The 16,919-nt window shown below is 33.5% G+C and overlaps 2 protein-coding genes across 2 annotated transcripts; one reads left to right on the top strand and one right to left on the bottom strand.

Annotated features, from left to right (window-relative positions):
• Window positions 1–565: 565 nt before the first annotated feature.
• Window positions 566–4,590, top strand: LOC145563507 (uncharacterized). Its single transcript, XM_081623954.1, has 2 exons — window positions 566–732; window positions 1,145–4,590. Exon 2 carries the CDS (start codon window positions 1,230–1,232, stop codon window positions 2,331–2,333), a length of 1,104 nt encoding a protein of 367 aa, XP_081480080.1. The 5' UTR covers window positions 566–732; window positions 1,145–1,229; the 3' UTR covers window positions 2,334–4,590.
• Window positions 4,591–14,281: 9,691 nt separating this feature from the next.
• Window positions 14,282–16,140, bottom strand: LOC145563506 (putative xyloglucan endotransglucosylase/hydrolase protein 6). Its single transcript, XM_081623953.1, has 4 exons — window positions 15,814–16,140; window positions 15,540–15,640; window positions 15,071–15,267; window positions 14,282–14,902 (listed from the first exon to the last, which is right to left on the bottom strand). The coding sequence occupies exons 1-4, from the start codon at window positions 15,992–15,994 to the stop codon at window positions 14,509–14,511; spliced, it is 873 nt and encodes a 290-aa protein (XP_081480079.1). The 5' UTR covers window positions 15,995–16,140; the 3' UTR covers window positions 14,282–14,508.
• Between the last annotated feature and the right edge of the window lie 779 nt (window positions 16,141–16,919).

Genomic DNA, 16,919 nt, shown 5'->3' with positions numbered 1-16,919 from the left:
CAAATCTACTTGTCTTGGCTTGTTTCTAAATAAATCAATTGTTATTTGTGAACTGATTAATATAACAAGAGTTCTAAATGAAATAAACTCACTGTATGGAGAATTTAGCTTAATACTATCCCACTCAAGGGATACAATACCAACTTCATGCTTAGTATCTACTCCGTACAACACTTCAATGAGATCGATTGTTATATATATAATTTGAACATTGTATCAATTACTCCATACTTCAATTCAATCTTAAACTTCTTTTATATATACAAAAGATAAATCGTCTATCTAAAATCTTTCTTTTTTTGAATAATATCTCAAATCTTTCTTAACCTTCTTGTATATATACAAAGATAAGTTTCAAATCCTAAAACTTTAACCAATTAAACTAATTGACGTTCACTTTTTTGTTTTTTAACAAAATGAAATAATAAAATTGATTGTAAATTGTAGAATACTCATACGAGTAGCAAATTGTTTAACTCAAATGAAGAAAGGTTTTCTTATGTTTTACAGAATTAAATCAAAACACCATTAGATTTATCATAACCTATATTTTCCAAATCTCGTCAAAAAAAAAAAAAATAAAAAAAAAAAAAAACTTTACAAAGTATAACAATCACGCTTCTTTCTTCCTTTCTGTCTCGCTTCAAAAGGTGGTTTATTCCGGCGAGGCGGCGACCACCAACCTTTTCCGGTGAACAGTGGCCTTAATTTACTTCCTTTTCCTCTTCTACGGTAAATTTTACTTCTTTTTTTTCAGAATTCACAATGTAAATCAATTATTAGTGATTTAGGGTTTGAATTGAAATCATATATATTGCAACTCTTTGTTAAATTTTTGTTTTGAATCTAGATTTTCATTAAAAGGTTAAAACTTTATAACTTCCCCTTAACTTTCTATTTCATTGCTGTTTATTTTTCATCATCATTTGCCCAGAAATTTGAGCTGACATTAAGAAGAAAAAAAAAACATAAGTATACTGCTTAAATTAAACTAATTGTTGGGTTGTGTTTGTTTTGTTATAAGACTAGGAACAATTAATTATTTTGCTAATAATATGTGAAGGTAGATTCCTGCTTTAATATGTATGAAATGTGTGAACTTGTGTATTGTCTTCTCTGATTTCCAATGCTATTTGTATTGCAGAAATTTGGTATGTTGTAACTGAAGTATAGAGTCGATATTTTGATGACATTTCGTATTTGTTAGCCATTGTTTTGTGCTAAACCGCATGATGTTAGTCTTATTGAGAAGAATTGCTTCCTCGAATTCGATAGTAAATCCTTGTAGTATTACCCTCTTTAATAGATATTTTTCGAGCCGGGTTTGTATTGATGAGGGTGAAAGGAATTCTTATTCATCAACTGTGGTTGAGAATGGCAATGGTTTAAGGAATCATCTTGGAGGGATTTCTAATATGCCATTGCTTTGTCAGGATCAACCTCGACTTGATAGTCGTGAAATTGAGGTTGTTGATTTAGATACTTGGTCTATTTCTTCTTGTTTGTCTAGTGTTTCAAAGAGTGAACAAAAGGAATCACAGTTGAGAATGGTTGGTTTAGAGGAAGTAGATGATCATCCTGATCAGTTTGAGGATGATCCCGATATTGATGAGATTGAAGATATGAGACTCTATGGAAGCCTTTTTTACAAGATTGAGAAAAGTTCAATGGAGTTTGAAGAATACAAATTTGATTATCATGGAAAGAAGTTAAAATCTAGTACAAATGATGAAAAGGAAAGCAAGAAGAAAGAAAGCCTGAAATGTGATTTGGCTCAAAACAGGCAAAGGTCTTTGAAGGGTCAGGACAGTCAGCAGGCGAGTAGCAAGAAGCCAGATTCAAAAGATTGTTTCTTGGTGAACAAGGAGCGGCTTGTTAAAACTATCAAGGAGAACTATGTTATTTGTGATCATGATCTTGATGGCTCATCTGCTGGGAAAAAGTTAAGAAGCCCAACTTTCAACCAGCTCACAGGGCCTTTCCATGAACCTTTTTGTCTAGACATTCATGTGTCAAAAGGTTCAGTTCGTGCTTGTGTAGTCCACCGAGTAACAAGCAAGGTTGTTGTTGTTGCACATTCCATTTCTAAAGACATGAAATTTGGCCTTGGGTCTACCAAAAGTAGAGTTGCTGCATCCTCTGTGGGAACAGTCCTAGCACAGCGTGCGTTGGCTGATGATATTCATGATGTAATTTATACGCCCCGAAAAGGAGACAAGTTGGAGGGAAAGCTTCAGCTCGTCCTTCAATCGATTATAGATAATGGGGTTAATGTTAAGGTAAAGCTTAAGCAGAGGAATCCTGGTAAACCTATTAGAAGACATGCTGACTAAGTGTAATTTGTTTGGTTGTGGCTCAGCAGTTCCAAGTTCCAGCCATCTACGTTCTCAAATAACTGGCTTGGCCCTGCTGAAATTAGTATGTTCTGGTGCGTATTAAAGGGAAACAAGTCCTTGATATGCCAATTGGCAAGTGATTCATCTGGAATTTGGAATTTTGAATTTGGTGTTTTAACAGGTTCTAGAATTAAGTAAAGCATTAGGCAGTATGCCAGAATACCACAGTCCACAGGTACTGAGTGTGGCGCTGTGATGAACTATCTACAACTATCAAGTAGAAGATAATGAGTGTGGCGGTGTACCATTCAAAATTGTGGTGGTGTACCATCCAATATTTTGTACTGCTTTTGAGGGTGGTGGTGTACTATCTGTAATTTTATGCTGCAACTGAATTTGGTGGTGTTGTTTTGCAATATATACAAGCAAAGAAAACTAAGTGTATGCAAAAGTGAATCTTCCTGATCAATAAGAGCTGCATTTTTGCTAGCTATTAACAGTCAACAGTGGGACACCAATTGACTTTTCTCTTGCCACTAGCAAGTATCTTGCAAGCCCAAAATTTTCCTGCAAACTTGCCACTTTGCATCTGCATTTCAGCAGCTTTATCTTTCTCTGATAAACATTAATGATAATGTTATCAGCTTCCCAAGTTGTAAACTCAGAGCTGCCTTCCTGAAGAAATAGGGAACATAAATGGAAGAACAATAAGAGGTCATGTAAGAAAGCTGGATATGGGATTGGTTTGAGGTTAGAGACTGGAAGAATTCTAATTGAAACTAAGTGACAAAAAGTCAGCACTGAATATATATTTACCCATCTTGAGGTAAAATCTTTCTCTGTCTTCCCCTTCCTGAGTAAATTATTTGATTTAATTGACATCTACTTCCTATGGTTTGGTAAATTGTTGCTGCATTTTTTGAACAATGATGTTAGAGTCTAAAAAGAGTAGCTTATTTTAAATGTTAGGGGGTGTTTGGTATGAAAATTTGTAATGTAGGAAACATAAATAAATAAGTGTTTCCATTTTTATTAGTTTGGTATGAACTACAAGTAACAAATACCGTTTTCAAAGGGTATCAAATCCCCCAAATTGTTACCCTTGTCCAACTAGTGGAAACAAAATGTGTTTCCCTCCTCAATCATAAACTCCTCAATTTGTTTCCATTCCATAATGATACCAAACATATATCATAAGTAACGTGTATCATTACCCTTTCCCTTTCTTATATAAATCCTTTCCATTCCGTTTACGGAATTTATACCAAATGCCCCCTTAATGTGAACCTCATCTACACAATAGCAAGTGGGTATAATTGGCTGAATATTCAGCATGAAAAGGTTGAGTGGGGGGATTGGGTCTGGAATAAGCTGAACATCCCTAAGCACAAATTTGTGTGCTGGATGATTATGTGGAGAAGGATTCAAGTTAGATCTCACCTTTTCAAGATTGGGGTGCTCACTGACTCCTTTTGTCCTCCCTGTGAGAATGGTGAAGAGACTATAGATCACTTATTCTTTGTATGTGATTATAGCGGGAAATGCTCTAGTATCTTATAAGGGAAACTGAGAATTAAAATGGAGCCTCAGAATATTGAAGACTGCAACAACAAGATGAGAACCATCATAGGAAGATTTCAGAAGCAGGTTATTTACAATTGCTACGCTGGGTTATTATATGTCATCTGGAGACAGAGGAATAAAGTAATCTGGGATAAGTGTCTTATGAAACCAGAGAAGGTGATCCAGGAACTTTGGTCTGAGCTTTTTCACAGAATCTCTTATGCTATGCCAGTCAAGACCAGCAGAAGGAAGCAGAAGTGGTTCAAGGACCTGTTTAGTAGCTGATAGCTTTCTGTTGTACATAGTTTTGTACTGTTTTTTTTTTTTTTTTTTTTTTTTTTTTTTTTTCTGTTTGTTATTGGTCTCTTAGGGCTCTCCAGCCCTATGGTGTATGACTTGCTGTTTTGATATTGTTATTGGTCTCTTAGGGAATTTTTTTTTTTTTTTTTAGGGCTCTCCCGCCCTATGAATTGTTATTGGTCTCTTAGGGCTCTCCCGCCCTATGGGATTTTTTTTTTTTTTTTTCTTTCTGTTTTGATATTGTTATTGGTCTCTTAGGGCTCTCCCGCCCTATGGTGTATGACTTGCTGTTTTGATGATTAATAAAAAAATTTACCTTTTTTCAAAAAAAAATGTGAACCTCATCTGGTTTTTAGGGACAAAAACTATTTGTTGTATAAAGCAGGGGAAGCTTCTGAATTGTATTGGAAAATTAAAACTTTTGACGATAATTTTCTGCTGAATTTAGTATTTTATGTATGGTATGGTGCTTTTTGATAGTGCGTGCATGTATATATAGACAGAAACTAGATGCATTCCCCTTTGATTTTGCCTGGTATTAGGCACCTTTATGCAGCTATGGTATCGTCTCGGAGATCCTTGGAAATTTTAACTTCTAAACTCTCTTCTTACTAACCTGTTTATAGTAGTATTCTTTTTGGGTCTAGGTGATAATCGGTTCATCAATAACAAATCTAGCAATAAAGCTATGTGCTTGTACTAAGGGATGCCAGCGATACCATTCTGCTAGTAAGAGATCGCAGACTGGACTCTATCTAAATTACTTCTGAACTTCTTCCCTGGGATACTTGCGAGTGCTACTGGAGACATGCTTAGTATAGGCGACGATGGAACCATTTTTAACACCCATATTTCTTGAACTAGGAGCTCCACCTCAGGTTATTCATGTCATTATATTTCTTAACAGGACACATTTGATTGGGGGTCATTATTAAAGAACTGTGTTAAATACAGAAACTATCTTTAGATAGATTAAATGGGGATTATTTTCTAGGTAAATCTTTCTAAATTCATAGAATGACCTGTTATTTTGAAACAACCTATAAATAAAACATGGCTTGTATTTTAGTGACGGAGGAAGTATTGACTTATTTTTCCATTTTCCACATTACAGCTGCACACTATGTCGTAGTATCATTAATTTTATAAAGAAGCATCTAAAGACAGTTGAATATTTGATTAGCTTGTGCTTCAGATTATTACCCTTTAGAATCGCGTATATTCAGTATACGCTACAGATGGGTAGAGCAACTTCAGCTTTCTCAATCATCTATTTCTGCTGTACTGCATTACATTCTAAAGCAGTTTCCAGCCCCATACGGTACGCACAGCAGTTGACACTTGACAGCATACATGTAAAAGTCTTAACAATTACAGTTACTTCTTTGGGAGGTTGTTAATCAAGGTTTAAATTAATGAGTTCTTGAAATATGTTTTTGCTGTAGGCTGAGCTATCGATTGCGTACTATATATTCCTGTAATTGCTGCTTTCACTGGGCAACACATAGGAAGATAACTATATGTACTAGGAACAACATCTATGATCAATTTTATCCTTGCTTTCACTATTTTTGTCAATAATATGTTGCTAAGCTTCTTATATTTGATCAGAGTTTTTGATGATTTGCTCTCTTCGACTGTAGTGAAAGAATTTGCTAATATCTTAGTAGGTAGACTGGTGGAGTGAGGATTCACTTGATACGGAAGCTGCATAATCAATAAATAATGAGCATATGCGTTTTTACTTTTGAGAGTTATCACCATCCATTGTAAGTCATTTTGTCGCAACCCTTCATAATAAATATTTTACCATGATTTCACTAATTTACCCATATAACAGATGTCTTAAATTCTTAATTTCCCTCCTTTCTCCCCCTTGGGTATAACGGGATAAGTCTGTAACTTTGGATACGATTGATAGAATAGACAATGAAGAGTTTTAGGTTAAACTATCAGTTTAATATTTATTTTTTTAGGTCTTTGCAGTACATGTTCTATCAAAAAAATAAAATTTCGCGTAAACCTAAAACTTGTTACAAAAGACGAGGTTTCTACATTAGACGAGGTTTCTACATTAGATTTTTTTTACATGAGCACACTATAGCACTTAAATATTTAAAATACCCCATTGCAAACTATCATTGCTAAGTTTGAAATCTTCGAATGGAAGTTTAATTTTTGATAAAATAAAAATAAAGATAAACTCGTTCCTTAAAAATGCTTTCGAAAATTACTTGTACTGCCACTGCCTTCAGATCTGTACCAAACAAAAAAAATATAGGTTAATTATGTCCACAGATGAATTGATGGTTAAAACATATCAGACATTTTGTTAAGAAGTGAGAGCTACTTAACAACCCATTTACAGGATTGACAAATGTGTTACTTTATGAGCAGGTAATAATGTAACATATGCCCACTCATACAGTAATTTCTACGTAGGGACAAATTTTAACTTGTGTTCGTGTGGTTTTCTTTCAGAAAATATCTTGTGCCTACTTTTTTAAATACGAATACAATAATGTACTCACAATAATTTGTACTCCATACTATTACAAATCCCACACTTACATGTATCGAGTTTTCAAGTTTTTGGTGTTTAGAGAGTTATAAGGGTAGGTGATGAGAATCGATCCCAATATCTCTTGAAATTAGGAGGGGAGCTCTAACCGCTTGGGTTATCCCTCACTCTCAGTTTCCAAGTGAATGTTCTTAATATTTTTTTGCAATATGATTTAAGTTAAACACTAAAATGACCATCTTTTAGTACGTTCGAAATCAATATACTCTGTATTTTCTTTGTCAATTTATATAAATTGGTCAAGTTTATCATACATATACACTCGTTTAGTTGGCTAACTCCTTCCTTAAAAATTCATTTTTTTTCGTCATAAAAGAGAAAACATGTTCAAGTGAGATCTTATTAAAAAAAAAAAATAAAAAAAAAAAAATAAAAAAAAAAAAAAAAAAAAGCAGAGATCTTATTAATTTGACATATACCATTTCACAAAAATTATATATTAAAGAATTGGTTTATATACTCTATTACTATAGACAAAATTGTGCAATATAGATTATATTTTTAGAAAGATAAAAAAAATTAAAAATAAATAAATAAATAAAGAAACGGGGACGTCTTATGAAATGGACCATTAACTACTGTCTATATGAACAAGGATACAACATTATTGACTCAACATTTCAATAGTAGTGGTATATTTTTGTGTCCCTTGTGTAGTGTTTTCTACTTTTACATTCATCTCCCCATAAAATTGCCTGAATTGCTACATTTGCGGCAAATGTGCATGTGTATTGAACTATTGGACCCTTTGTTGGTGCAAAATTGTAAATTGCCAAATATTTCTTTAAATTCCTCATTTATTAACAAGATAGCAACTATAAATGTCATTATTACACCAATCATCGTCTCCCATTATGATGAATGATCATTTTTAGCTTCTAGAAATGTTCATGCTAAGGTGGTTGAAACTTGAAACTTTGTCGTTCGATCTCAGAAGTATACTCAATGATCAAAGTATGACATTAAATTTGCATAGCGTTTTCATTATAATGACCATGTTTATTTGGAATTCACATGAGATTTCAAAATTCAAGGCTCCATTTATTTTAATGGATTACATTTTCTAGGAAATTGATTTTTCCATTTTTCAATTGTTTGCTTTGTAAATGGTATTGTAGAAAACAATTTTCTTAAAGGAAATTTTGACTTTTACAACCAAAAAAAATCAAAAAATTTGTTTTTTTACCATCAAAACTTCTAAAACTTTTATTTAACCACCAAAAAAAATTCTAAAAATTATTTTTTACCACCTAACGTCAAGAAATGATCGGTTTTAAAAAAATTTCTTCGAATTTTGTGCGCAAAACATATTCTTCATAGATTTAGGGGGGCATTTTAGGCCTATGGGGTCAATTTGAGGTCAGAATTGTCAAAAATTGATCGAAAATGCCTCGTTTTACGTATTTTACGCAAATCGAGGTTTTTTAAACATGAAAAATGAGGCATTTCCAATCATTTTTTGTCAATTCTGACCTCAAATTGGTCCCATAGAACCAAAATGCCCCCCAAGACCCTTAAATACCATGTGTTTGACACGAAAATCGAAGAATTTAAAAAATTCCGTTAGGTTTTTAAATATAAGTTCAAATACAACTTAATTAATGTGCAAATAAGGGATTAAAAACCAAGTTCAATATATAACTAAAATTAGTTCTAATAATAAAGTCTAATAAGTTCAAATACGTTTAGATAAGTTAGTTTAGAAAAGCTCAACTTCGTGAAAAATAAATGAATAGAACGCGCCATTGAACTAAATGAAATTTGACCCTTATTCATACATCTGAAAGGCACAGAGCTAGCTGTTTTATCCTTTGATCTTCAATTATGCTCATAAGCTCATATTGAGCTGGATATATTGATTATTATAGCTTAGTAGCTTACAATAGAAATACTTGATACTTCATTAGTGTAAATATAAGTTTATATAACTACAAGAACAAATATTGTCACTTAAACAGTATACAATCACTTCAGTTAGTTCAATAGTAGTAGATAAGGCCAAAAGTGGTTAATTATAAATGTTACTATCAGATAAAGTTGCTATACATAGCTTAATCAATGAAAGGCTGGCTAAAATGACTAATAACTTCCATTTAATAAGAATTATTGAATATGTTATAGTCATTAATTAGTACCTATTGTTGTCTAGTCTAATCTGTACAATCCTTTTGTGAGCCACAACTCCTTTTAAATGTTAATTCAGTTCACTTCCTGCTTATATGTTAAAAGTTATACAGCATTACAGTTGAAAAAGATATTGTTCTAACTTGCTTAATGGCGGCCATTAATTGTACTTTATTTGATTTCTTAGGAATTTAATTCTCACTAATTCATGTACTCTCCCGAATTGTTTTAATTAGTTGATACGTTAATGTCACATTTCCTCATTAAGATATCTAACATAATTGAGTATATATAAATTTAAAGAATTATAAACAAGTAAGCATTATCCAAAAAATATATGTGACATTAAAAGACACACCGGTCATATTGATTGGATAGTGGTTACTAGATATAAGTAGTTGGTTTAAAATCATACATGCCCCATATTCACTCACTCGTGTTTGTTACGAAGGCGGAAGACGGTGAATTGGTTAAGGTTTTAAGGTCAGGGCGTTGATTGTTGGTTGAATCCGCTGATGATGTTAAGCACAAAGGAGGTAGAAATGGAGACAATTGGTTTCCAATTTCCAATGTAGTATCAAGTTTAAGCAACAGAAGATTAATGGTTGACATGAGGATGTAGGGGGGTCCGGCGCCGGCAAGGGGAGAGGAGGGGGTGGCGCCGGCCGGAGCCTGGAGCAGTGTTGCGTGGATGTGGTGGGTTTTTTTTTTATTTTTAATTAAATGTTAATAATAAATAATAATATTAATATTAATTCAATTTTTTATAAAAAAAATAAATAAAAATAAAAAATTACCTGTTTAACGGGTCACCGGTCACTTGGGACTGTTTTGGGCGGATGAAGTATAAAATTGGGATTATTAAAAAATAATCGAAAGTTGGGATTATTTGGGCGGACGGAGCAAAGTTGGGATTATTTTTGACAATTCTTCCTTTAATTAATACTTAAAGTTTAAGCGAGTACAGCTGTATAGGTGCATGGGATACATCATATCATATAACTAAGGAAAATTTGACATTTGCTACCAGCAAAAGCACCTTGCTTCACATTTACTACCGCTTTAATTTTTTATTTTATTTTACTACCACCCAAATCCCAAAGTTATAGATATCACTACCACTTAACGGAATCCGTTAAGATTCCGTTAAATGGGACCCATTATTACATTAAATAATAATTTAATTTATTAAAAAAAAAAAACCTTTTTGAAAAAAATTCCCAGCCACCTCCCCCTCCCCGTCAGCCACCATCCCCCCTCCATGTGCCGGCTTTCGTCGTTCGTGCCAACGCCCAAATGGTCCCCCGACGTCGGCGAACTCCACCACCACCATTTCCCAAAGTCTACGCTCCCCGAAACCACCCTAAACGTGTGAATTCGAAACCCTAAAACCCATTTAGGGTGGTTTTGGGGAATGGGTTTAAGGTATTGGTGTTGGTTTTTGGGTGGGAGAAGGGGGGGTCGATTCAGGTTGGGGAAAGGGGAAATCGGCCGTTTCCGGTTGGGGGAAAGGGGTCGATTTGGGGGAAAGGGAAACGGATTTTTGGGTGTTGTGGCTGGTCGGGGAGACGCCGAGAGTTCGGGTCAGGATGAGGGATCGCGACGGAGGCGTTGAGGGGGAATTCCATGCACAGCCGGCGTTTGTGTCTGTCGTCGTTGTTGTAGTGGTGTGGGTTGGACAGGTTGGTCATGGTGGTTTTGGGGTAGCGTTGATGGGGTAAATGGATGGGTGAGGTCGCCGGCGCCAGAGGATCGTTTACGCACCGGCATTGATGAGGAAATGGAGGTTGGACGGAGGCAATGAGGGTGGTTGAAGATAGAGCGGTGGCTGGAAGGTGGCTGGACGGTGGTTGGGCCCCACTAACGGAAATGGTAACTACACAAGGCTAAAGGTAGTAATATCTATAATTTTGGGATTTGGGTGGTAGTAAAATAAAATAAAAAGTTAAAGCGGTAGTAAATGTGAAGCAAGGTGTTTTCGCTGGTAGCAAATGTCAAATTTTCCTATAACTAATATATAAAGCTAAACTTTTAGCCAGGCAACGAGACAACGACACTTGGCGTTCTAACTTTTCGCTAAGTGTCGCGCCACGTAAGATAAAGTTATATATAATTCAATTTGTAGGATAAAAAAGTTCGTTTAGAATTTTATTCTCAATCAAATTTGGATAGTATTTTAGGATAAAATTGTTAATTTAGAGTTTTATTTACGATAAAGTACCAATATTTCATATGTACAGATTGAATTATAATTTTATTCAAAAAATAATTAGATTATAACTCTCATAAATTATCATAATTAGATTATGACTCTTATAAATTACCATATAAAAAATATGGTGACACGTGGACATAGTAGGCCCCACTAACGGATTTATGGACGAAATCCGTTAGTTGGCTGTGATTGGTGGTAAAAGCCAACTTTCATTTTTTTTTATGTGGTGGTAAAATAAATTTTTTTTATATATATAGAGGTGGTAAAAATAAATTTTTTTCGTTTTTTGCAGGTGGTAAAAGTCAAAATAACTATAATTTATTATTGTGTAAACCTGTCAATCGAGTTGGGTCACGAGTCATTTCGGACAGGGTCATTATTTCAGGTTACGGGTCAAGAAATGTTCAACCTTAGCCCAAGGTTTTGGGTTCGGGTCAACCCATTTGGCTTAGATTACTTTTTTTATTTAATTTATTTTTGCTAATTTATAGAATTTTCTTATATTTCATGCTTATTTTGCTATTTTTTTTAATATATTTAATCGAACATTTTCACCAATATTATTATTATTATTAGTCATTACATGCCTACTACATAGTTTAAATCGTCACAAAAACACATTAATTCCTAACTAATTTTGTATCAATGATATATTTTAAAATTTGACATATAGATTAAAAATTAATCTTAAATTTCAATAAACAATCCGGGCATCACACGGGCACAAAACTAGTATAGATTAAAATATATCTGTAATTTGAATACATTGCTGTCATGAGTGGTGTTTAGGTGGTGGGTATAAGTACTTCAATTGGCTATGAGTATGAGAGAGGGACTATCCTAAGATCCTAACCTATCACATCCACCAAGTATAGCTTGGTTTAGTTGTAAGGTTTGCATCTCACAATCATGAGGTATTGTGATCAAACCCCATTATAAGCACTTTGGTGTGGGAATTTCCTTATTTCCCTCCTCCTTACAAAGTGTCTAGTTAGCTAACCCTACGGGGAGGACCTGTAAGAGGTTCCGGCCTACCAGGACCTTTCTCCTTACCAACCAAAAGGAAAAAAAATAATAATAAAAATATTGCATCCATTAGTTATCGATCTGATTATACCAACAACTACCATGTTATTAATTACCCCTATTTCTTTGAAGAAAAAATATACAAATATATGCCATCAACTATCTAGCATCCCTAATTCAGTAAGAAAATTCCCTGTTTGTGATTTGTGAATTCATGCTTGAATTAATTCCTCAAATAGAATAGTAAATGTAGCAATATCCTAGTGATAGACTGATCTGATACGAGTCTAGTAAAGTTTAAATTTAGAGTTACTCGACTTGGCTCATAACACTTACATCCAAAAGCATGCACAGAGAGTCAGAGATAGTGGTTCACTATTACGGTCTACGGAGTACGGAGTTTTTTTATTTTTTTTTTGTCGTCATCGTTTACAATTTTAGTATAGATATACGTACAATAATGTCGAAGTTTTGTAAAAAAAGGAAGAATAATTTGCATTTATAGTAGTTATTTTATTAGAACTTTGTTACTTCCACACAAAACTTGAAGCTAAGTTACAATAATTATATGACTCCAACTATAAAAATTCAAAACAAATCTTGCGTATATGGACTTTCACATATACATATATAGAAACCTCTAATTCAAATTAATTAATTTCCCAAAATTAAAATCTTGTTTTCCCACTATCTTTTTTTTATCATTATTTCACTTCACCTTAAAAAAATAATATTAAGTAAAATTAATTTTAGTTCAGTAAAATTAATTTCAATTTAATAAAAATAATTTAAGTTCAATAAAAATAATTTTAGTTCAGCAAAAATAATTCACTTCAGCAAAAATAAGGTGCAGTAAACGGGACTACATTTACTCAATATATATATATATATATAACTCCATCTGTCCATTATATATATATTGAGTATTTTTAATTCAAATATGTTTAATCAATCAAATTTCACTACCCAGATTTTTTATACATACTCTTATACTAATACAAACCTCACTTTCTTCTTTTGTAAGTTCATGATATGGAAAGGTTGGGATCGATTGTATTCAATTCTAAGTTTGTCATGCACTAATTTACAAGATTTACAGCCTACTGTAGTTTTGTAAGAGAATCAATTGCAAGCTTTACAAAATTTACAACCTATTGAAATTGTATTATATTGGTGATAATTGTAAGTTTGTAAGAGAATCAAGTGCATGCAATCACAAATTCTCAATGGCAAAGCGAACTTCATAGTTGGAATACTGCGCATGATGGTTATTTTTGAGTAAAATGAGCTACCATCAATCTATCGGTCATCTGTCTCCGCTGGATAACAATGCAAGGGATTATTGGTCATGCCATGCCATATTATGGGGCATATTATTTACAATTTTGAGAGAAGCTAGATTGCTCTAGCTAATTTCTATTTACCTTACCTTCTTAAAAAAGATTTAAAATATCTTTCGAATAAAGAAATAACAAGTATTTTTTGTAACTCGTAAGAAAAGTCTAAGCGACACATAACCGTGTAATTATTATGGTAAAGAAATACAAATATTAGTAACTTACTGTGTCAAATGTCAATAGATAGTAAAGAGAACATATGCAGTAGATGAGCTATGTGAAGGTACACACGAACAATATGAACATGTAATTGGCCCAACATTAGACTACATTAAACTATTCTTTCAATTATTCATATAAATTTATTATCATTATTACCATTTATTATTTTACAAAGGAGCCGCAAAAAGACTTTGCAATCAACATGAAAAGTGGAGAACTTAATAAATTTAGCATTTCAACGTACAACATCCTAGTTTGATTGGTACGAGTAATTTAAAATTTCCATGCATTCACGTGTGTTCAAGTATCAGTAGTAATGTTGTCTTGTTTTCATCCTCTAAATAATTCTTTGGTAAAAAATTATACAGCAAGCTTTGGTCAGTTTGGTGGGGGTAAAGGATGAACATACATTAACTATTTAAGTGGTAGTGTGGTACCCAATTATATGCTAATATTGACCCCTCAAAAAATGTTTTGAATTTGATATTCAAGTACTACTCTTGACAAATTGCATGGGCTAAATTCGTTGCATGTAGACCTTAGCTCGCTTGTAATGTAATTCAATAGACAATGATACTTGAAGTTACATTATATGTCCTTTCACATAAATAAGTATACAATCGATAAACATAGAGACATCACATATATTTCCACGTACTACATTTGATACATAGCACGAACATAACTGGAATAATAATAATATGCGGTACCTAAACATCTCTCTTATAGGAGAGTATCCATCAAACTTTGAGAACGTGAAAATCAATATAATATTTTTGCGATTTACATATGCATTCTGATTAATTAATAAATCCCAGCCGAACACTCAGGGGGAGGAACAGGGAAACGCGATTTATCATGGCAATAGTCGTAAACCATGTGGTTTTGGCGAACCCAACGATACAATCGTGCTTGCATAGGGCTTAGCTCTTGATAAGCTGCACCTTCCCACCAGTTACGAAGATTTGAGGCACAAGTCATTGGTCCTGGCATAGGACAACCATCAATTTCAAAGTCCCTATAGTAAGCATAGAATGGGGCTTTGCTCCAATCAATTTTTTCCAATCCACCTCGTGTCGCCCAATCATCGGCTTCCCATAGAGTGGAAAACACTCCCATTGGTTGTGACTTAGGATATGGGATTCCCTTTGCTTCATTATTCTTGTACACTCTTATTGGAACTTCATCCACGTAGAATCTTCACATTCAACAATGTACAAATTATTAAAACAATGATACACCACATTATAAATGAATATAACTACGAAAACAAGCAAATTTTTCAGAAGACTGGGGTCAGCTGCATGAACCAAGAATGTCAAACACATTATTAAGAGTGGATAAATGGCGCATTTGAATGACTTACACGGTGTGTTTGTGGTTCCAAAGAATGGTATACGTGTGATAAGCCGCGGAAGGATCGAACCAAAGGTTAACTCTTTGCTCCCTGTCTCCCTTTCCATGAGCAAAAACATTTGTTTGGACCGTATAAGGTTGGCCCGTCCTGTTTCCCAAGAACTCGAAATCCAATTCATCACGTATAGTGTCTGTGTCTGAGTTCATCTGCATGAAATAATCACCATTTTATTTCCTTAATTAGCAATTTAATAAGGTTTTTTTTTTTTTGTCTCAACATGAGTTGTACAACAGTACAAGTATATACTTGTACATAGCTATATTATTCTATATATGTCACTTACACACATCACATCCTAATAATGAAAAACTCTTTAAGGAATAAATTAATTAAAAAAAAAGCCTATTAATTATGAACCAAAATACATTTATTAATTTCTTTCTTTCTTCATTAAACTTATCTCTGATTATAAACTCACATAAAATGCAGTAACAGTTCCAGCTGAATCTCCTGGAACAAGCTTGATTTTCATGCTCACACGTCCATATAGATACTTATACTTCGAGGCAAATCCGCATCCTACATCATGCTCAAATTAATGAAAATTAACATTAACATGTATGTTTTCAAACAAAACGAGAAGATGTAGTATGGTGTATCAAAGTTTTAGTTACAATAAAATTACATACATGAATAAATTAATAAGAAATTTAGAATTAAAATGTGTATTAATTGTATTAATTATTACATACCTGAAGATTGGTCAAGCTTAAGTTGAATTGCTCTTCCTCTTTCAATAGGCCTAATATGAGTATCAGCCCAAGTGACCTTAAAATCTTGCTGAAATGTTGCTGGTTTAGCCGAGACCGAAAGAGATAATAACAAAAGTACATAAACGTAAACAAAAACAAGCATATTTCTTAGAAAGTTCATGGTAGTCGTCGTTGTACAATAAAAATAATACTCCGTACTTCGTATAATATATAGTTTTCACTATGACATAACAAGCATACGTAGTATAATCTTATGTTGTGTAAGAAAGGGGAGAAATAGAGTGTTGGATGATTAAGAAAAAGGGGAATTTTAGGCCTTTATATATACATGTACATTTGTATTACAGGTTAAAAAATACTTGAATTATAATGATTTGACCGACCGGCCCGATTTAATTAAAAGGCCTTCATTTTCCATCCAGCTAATTGCAACCCATTATGAGGACCCGTATGTTTCCTCTAGCTACTCGTAGTATGTATTGAGTAGTGTTAGCTATCTACTTGATTGATATTTTCCTATTTTTTGTAATTATTATTTTCTAATAATAGTCATGAAATTAGTATGTTACTTTTCATATTCACCTCTTATTTTATCTTTATCTCCTACCATTATTCATTTCATTATTTCAATTTTGTTTTCTTATACTAGTATATATTGTTATATGTGAGGGAGAAATAGCTCAGGTGGTTAAAGTTTCCCTCCCGATTTTGAGAGATATTGGGATTGATTTTCATCACTTGCCTTCCATGGAACATTCTAAAATTTCAGGCGTTCATCTGGAACGACTGAAATAAAAATAAGTAAAACAAATACCTGACGCCAACCCCCTTACCATTCCGATTTCATGATATCGTCGCTTGTAGTTGGTCGCAACCCTTGGTGGCGACGGAATTGTGGTGGCTTTGCTTGGTGGTGACGGAATTGTGGTAGTGTTTGTGGATGAAATTTTTAGGGTGAAGAGAGAGAAAAGTAAAAGTAAAAGTGAGAGAGAAAAGATTGAAGAGTTATTTAGGGCGTTACTCGATAAATACCGAACGTGGTTTTGTACCAAAAAAAAACATAAGGAGAATAACTGAATAAGTCA

The sequence above is a fragment of the Chenopodium album genome, chromosome 10, assembly GCF_948465745.1.
Source record: "Chenopodium album chromosome 10, dcCheAlbu1.1, whole genome shotgun sequence".
In the NCBI taxonomy this organism is placed as follows: Eukaryota; Viridiplantae; Streptophyta; class Magnoliopsida; order Caryophyllales; family Amaranthaceae; genus Chenopodium; species Chenopodium album.
This window is presented reverse-complemented; position numbering and strand designations above follow the sequence as displayed.

Bases quoted from the DNA above. Each gene is read 5' to 3' on its own strand.
- LOC145563507 (XM_081623954.1), top strand. From the start codon at position 1,230: ATGATGTTAGTCTTATTGAGAAGAATTGCTTCCTCGAATTCGATAGTA.
- LOC145563506 (XM_081623953.1), bottom strand. From the start codon at position 15,994: ATGAACTTTCTAAGAAATATGCTTGTTTTTGTTTACGTTTATGTACTT. The intron at 15,641-15,813 runs GTATGTAATAAT...AGCATGATGTAG, and splicing joins TAAGCTTGACCAATCTTCAG to GATGCGGATTTGCCTCGAAG. The intron at 14,903-15,070 runs GTAAGTCATTCA...TTGAATGTGAAG, and splicing joins TGGAACCACAAACACACCGT to ATTCTACGTGGATGAAGTTC.